The sequence below is a fragment of the Furipterus horrens genome, unplaced genomic scaffold (assembly GCF_987537825.1).
Source record: "Furipterus horrens unplaced genomic scaffold, mFurHor1.1.pri manual_scaffold_5, whole genome shotgun sequence".
Classification (NCBI taxonomy): Eukaryota; Metazoa; Chordata; class Mammalia; order Chiroptera; family Furipteridae; genus Furipterus; species Furipterus horrens.
The window spans coordinates 10,357,614-10,363,613 of record NW_028327175.1 but is presented as its reverse complement, the minus strand read 5'-3'; the positions used below and the strand labels follow the sequence as shown (position 1 = coordinate 10,363,613).

At 37.1% G+C, this 6,000-nt stretch overlaps 1 protein-coding gene across 1 annotated transcript in view; it reads right to left on the bottom strand.

Annotated features, from left to right (window-relative positions):
* Nucleotides 1–248: 248 nt before the first annotated feature.
* The window catches only part of NUP155 (nucleoporin 155), a 49,445-nt gene continuing 43,693 nt past the window's right edge, over nucleotides 249–6,000 (bottom strand). Inside the window, exons 32-35 of the mRNA XM_090276168.1 lie at nucleotides 5,741–5,851; nucleotides 3,727–3,863; nucleotides 2,112–2,218; nucleotides 249–1,488 (exon numbers count right to left, since the gene is read on the bottom strand). Of these exons, the coding sequence (XP_090132294.1) occupies nucleotides 1,350–1,488; nucleotides 2,112–2,218; nucleotides 3,727–3,863; nucleotides 5,741–5,851 (494 nt within the window). The 3' untranslated portion in view covers nucleotides 249–1,349. The remainder of the gene's footprint in view (nucleotides 1,489–2,111; nucleotides 2,219–3,726; nucleotides 3,864–5,740; nucleotides 5,852–6,000) is intronic.

The following is a 6,000-nucleotide window of genomic DNA, read 5'->3' as shown; positions in this document are numbered from 1 at the left end:
GGTGGAGTGGACACAAAGCCCTAACCAACAGGCTGCTGCACCTGGAGACATCCCAGAAAAGAGCTGGCAGCTAGCAGGGGTGTAAACCCAATGTGCTGAATTACTAATGAATAAAAAGGGAAGGAACTAAATGCATTAAATGTTATATATTAAAGATTATAAGAGAAAGGGAGTTAAATTCTAAGAGTAAATATGGAAAGGGCAACCCAGGGTCTTGGGAAAAAAATAAAAGTGGAAGAAAACATTATTTCCAAAATGTATTTTAAAAATTGTTAGACATGCATTAGTGGCACCAGACAGAAGGAAATTACTCGTGGTAGCATAATAGCGAGAGGAGTCCACGTCCTTAACTTCTGGTTAGTCCTTGTCACCCTCCTTTCTCTTCCCTCGTCGTTGCTGTGACTTTGGGGTACTGGGTTTAGTTATTCCAGTTTTATTAAAAGTCTAAAAGGTACGTCACTAACAACTTTGCTTTACATATTGGGTGTCGGGTACATCTTGTAGGTTGTGGCCACTCATGGGGGAGCGAGGAGGAGGCATCAGTCCGCAGACCAGCCGTTCCGTGCAGTGCGGTGGCCCTCACACTTGATGTGAGCCGGCGTGCCCACGCGGGCTTGTTAGAACACGGAGTGCTGGGCCTCGGCCCGGACTGCGGATCCAGTGGGTTTGGAAATGGGCTTGATCATCTGGACGTTGAAGTGCTGGTTTGCTCTGTACATTTTGAGAACCATCACTCAAACAAAATCAGTGGTCACAGGGCTGAAGAGCGAGGTAGACGCTAGGAAAAAGCTATCTCCCTGTAGGACCATAAGGTAAATGTTTATCACCTGCTCAAAGAACAAGCAGGTATGTACAGTATTACTCTTTAAGGGTCATGGCTGACATCATTAGTAGTTGGAGGAAATTTCTTTCCAAGGATAAACCCAGCACCTAAGTAACTTTTAAAAGAGACAGTGTTGGCCTTTTTGAGGACTGTTGCAGAACCCAGTATTATCAGGGTCACCTGCTCAGCTGGCCTATTTAAATTTGGATGTCCACCATCTTTGGACTACCTTGAAAATGAGTATTGTAAATTCAAAATTTCTGCCTGAAGTTAAATTCAAAACAAGAGTTTCTAAATATTCCTTATCATTGTGTTAATAAGAGCATAAAAAATATTGGTTGTTTTTTGACCTGATTATAAAACAAAGTAGTAGTAAAAAAAGACTTCATCTGGCAAATATGTTGCCACTTATGAAAAACACATTTCTATTAAAATTGTCTTAATTTCTTAGATTTAGAGCACTTGATATCTGGACTCAGATGAGATTTTATTTTACAGTTCAAAAGGAATGGAAAAAATACAACAACTAATGAAGCCGTTCTAATTTAGCTTGAAGTGATTTAAAATTCCCTGTGATGGTTTGTACTGTTACTGAAGAGCTCATAGACTGTAGCTCAACCAGATAACCACAGATAGCATCCAGGCAGAGATTTGTAAATCTTCTCCTGTAAAGAAAAAGACACCTGATCAATTGTCTATACACTTCACAAATATTTCTTTCTACAGGAGGCCCCTCCAACTTCTGCTGACCCTACTTACACTCCCACAGAAGAGCAAAGATCGTGTGACAGAGCACATGGCAAATAAAAGAAAGAGGAGGAAACTCAGGGGACAGGTGGATCACCACAAAACCGCAATTTTTCTTTTGAACATTTTTATAAGGAAGAGGCAGTAAAGGATGATTCCTTAAATTAACATTAAATTATTTGCATTCTTCGGGTCTTTTCAAACAAATATACCTTAAAATAGTGAATAACATCACAGTCATAATTAAATTATCTTTGGTCACTAATTCAAAGCAAAAGGAGTTTAGAAGTAATTCATAAATTATATCCTTTCACTTGTAGAAAGAATTCTGGATAAGGGTTGAAAAATTAAAAAAGCTCTTATATACATGTCGAGTAATATGATTCAAATAGTTATTGTTAACATAAAAAAAGCCTAAATCTCCTATACTTCTTTATAATCTAAATATCTTTCCCCATTTTCTCCAAATTTGTTGCCCAGATATTTATTAGGATCATTTAAAAGCTTTTGCTATATAAAGCAATATTTAATTCATACTTACCTCTCACAGTTTAAAACCTGGCTAGGATTCTGAACATATCTTGTCAATAGTACATGTAAACAATCCAAAAGGTGCAGTGGCTTTTTCATTCTGTTCCAGAATGGATCCTACAAAGAAGATATATATTGTGAATTATAAGGCAAACTGTGTCAACAAAGTTTTCAACCATTTATGTCAGTTAAAACAGCCATCAGAGTCCATGGCAAAATTTATTGATATTAACATATTTAATATTATGCGGTCACTAAACTACTTATCTGGTTGTGATTAATATTTGACAATACTGAAAACTTCACTGTGATGTTATTTATGAGGAATGTTTGATAATATCAATCTACTTTGTACAGCACGTAAATTTCCTGTTTAGGAACCAGAGGTAAGAGAAAAAAATCCATCTCTTTTATTCCGCTGGGAAATACTTTTACTGTGAACCTATGCAGACTTAGTCTGATACTGTAAATAAGAGACTAAGTTAGTAGTCAAAGAATCTTAATTCTACCTCTGGTTCACCTGTCACTAGCCATGTGCACTGAGCAGGTTATGTAACATCTCTGCCCTTGTCCGACGGAGAAGAGGAGGTATTACTGCTTGCTCATTTCCAGCACAGGCTCACAGTGAGGCTGAAGTGAGATACACCCGTACTTTCTAAAACACTACGGGTGTTCTGATGATGCTACTGTAAAAGACACGATTTAGTTCAACAAGGTTTTATCTGGATCTTTTGTCGCAGAATGAAAATTACAATGTTTAGTCTAAAAACAGCAATTTTCAACCGGTGTGCTGTAAGAAATTTTAAAACATGGAACACCAGACTACTTAGTCAGGGCACTGACCTCTTTTGTCTTAGACTGCCAAATAAAAAGTGACAACAGCCAACACAATAACAGCCATCCAGTGTGAATGCCCTGTCTTGAACCATAAATATACAGGTCATATAACAGAGTTGTACCTAACTGGTCACACACTGCATAATAAGGCTGCATCTGACTGGCTAATTCTTGGTACCAGGAATCCTTATGTGCAAGTATAGGCACCTAATGTTTTAAAAAGTCACTTTGGAGCAAAAAGGGCAGGAAATGACTATTATTGATCAATTGATTGATTGTAAATACATCAATAACATACTTTTTATTTTTTTGCCAGATCTGTAAAAAATATATTTTTTGGTGTGTAGCAGAATTAATTAATTAATGGTGTATGTGTGCCATGAGATAAAAAAGGTTGAAAGCTGCTGGTCTAATAAGGTACAATATAGTGAGAGAGACCTTTAAGCACTGATATTTTAGATGAAGTTACAGTTAATATAGTTATTTTACTCCTTTAAAGTGCACGATGATTCTTAATGTCACGTGTTTAGCCTATTCCAAGAGTAAAACATGTTATGTTGATTAATATTAAAATGTAATATTTGATTTTTATCATGATATACAGCAAAACCACTCTCACTATTAGTTCTAACAGTCTGACTTAGGATCATTTCTGATACTAAACCAATGAAGTAAATTTCTGATCTGGCAGATGAACATGCAATCAGAATAAACTACTCCTGTATCTGGGAAAAGTTACTTAACTTTAACTAAATAAACACTTTCATTGTGTGCGCTCTTCTCCTCACCCGTGACTTGAACAAGTGGTCATACACTTCCAGCAGCCTGGGTAAGGGCACTCCGATTTCATTCATCGTCTGTATCACAAAACCCACGTCCCAGTTCAAAGTGCAAACTTGCTGCTCTAAGAATTGCACGATGAAATCTGGGGAGGAAAACAAGTCAGAAATTAGGACGGCTAACCCTTGCCCCCCGGCTTCACTGAGATGTAACTGACACATAACGTCGTGTAAGGTTAAGGCGCATAATGTGACGATTAGATACACATACACCGAACACGTTTACTACAATAACGTTAGATAACACATCCTTCACCTCACAAAACTACTACTTCTTTGTTGCCATTGCAAGATTGTTAACTTATTATTAAAGAGTAGGACTTATTCATACATGAGAAGTTTATAAGGGGAAATCCTTTAAAAAACAATTTTCAAAAAAAAAATTTAATAAAAATAAAATATACCAGAATCAGAAGATCTACAAAGACGCGAAGCAGATCAGGAGTTGCCTAGGGCGGAAGAAGCGGGGAATGTCTGCAATGTGGTTTCGTTCTGGGGCGATGAAGATGATCTAATTTTAACTGTGCGATGGTTATAAAACTCTGACTATGCCAGAACCACTGACTTACATACTTCAAAGCGATTAGGGAAAACACTACGTTTTAGTGAATTTGGAAAATATAGGAAGGTACATAAAATAGAGACCATTCACAACCCCACCACTGCAGAGAACACTGATAATACTGCTTTAACACATTACTATACTATACCCTGATGTAACAGCTTCTCAGACAAGAAAGGCTACTGCATCCTGACTTTAGAAATATTAAATGTTTCTAAAATGCACCTCCCCAAGACTCACATGTTATTTATTTTGATCGTTTTAATGTGCTTACCCGTCTTCACTTTTTACTATCTGCATATTATAAATAAGATCATAACAGTGACATTCAAATTCACATTTATGATACCTGAACTCTGAGACTGACTAATGGGTGTGAAGGAGCACTGGAAAGGCTGCTGCTGAGCCTGCAGCTCCCCGGCAGATTACCATACAATGATTTTGGACAGGTAATAAAAGCTCTAATCTTGTCCTACTTGAAATCCCTTGTAGCGTGTTTGCCGTGGACAGACTGTAAGAAAAGGAAAGACGACCTCTTCTACCCTAAATGTTACTGAGTCCAAAATTAAAAATTCAAGTCAAAGCAGAAATGCCCTCAAAAGGGATTATGTAGAATGTGGCCTTTTAACTATTAAAATCATCAAGTTTCATATACTTATAAAATATATATGTATTTGCTCTTTATTTTTCTGATCAACGGCAATGGTATAGCAGGTAACCATTATAATGGTTTTCTTTCTTCATATTCAGGGAATAAATAATAAATCAGAGATGGTCTGTAAATAAATTTGTATCCTGATTTGTAAATAATTTAATGATATATTGTGAACATTTTCATGTTTCTCAATATTTTTCAAATATACAAAGATATTTTATATTCTACTTTATAAACGTATTTATGTTGATTTTATTATTTTACTACAGCAGAAAACATGATAGATTGGCAAATGATTCATAATTATAGTTGCCTACATAACAATTATAGTTAGCATATGAGCACATTTTTAAGACAAGTAATCGCTATTTAAAAAATAAAAGCTCTCAATATATAAGAAGAGGAGTTGAATCAATCACAGATTAGCCGTTCAGAACAATGCCAGCCATTTTCCTTCTGTCTTTACAAATATGTATGGCGTTACCAGCAGTATTACCACCGTGGCCTGCTAGTCAACACTACCCCAGGACAGATACATACACTTGGAGGGTCAAAGAAAGTTCCATACTGAACTATGCATCAACAAATCCTGCTATTCTCTGGAGGTCTTCCTTTTTGGGGAGGTAGAATTAAACTGCTCAACAGCAACGAAGAGATGATTTCACTCTAAAGGTAACTGCTGTTCCACGTTACGAAGAAAACCATCGAAAGAAAAGCCCACGGCAGTGCCCGCGGTTACTGCTCACCCAAGGGGAAGAAGCGAGGCGTGCCGGCGTAAATCTTGCCAAGGAGGACGAGCTTCAGACTAAGGGCATGCATTCTATCGGGAGAGCTCAGTGTCACACTGTCATTCAGTTCTGCAAGACAGAGACATGTCATCAGAAATCCAACTGATGTTTACGGTGAGGAGTTTAAATTGGCTGTTTTATTGTTTCAGGAATAAAATACCCTGGAACCGATATTCACATTAACGTAAGGAGAGGATCCACGTTTCTGCTAGTTTTCT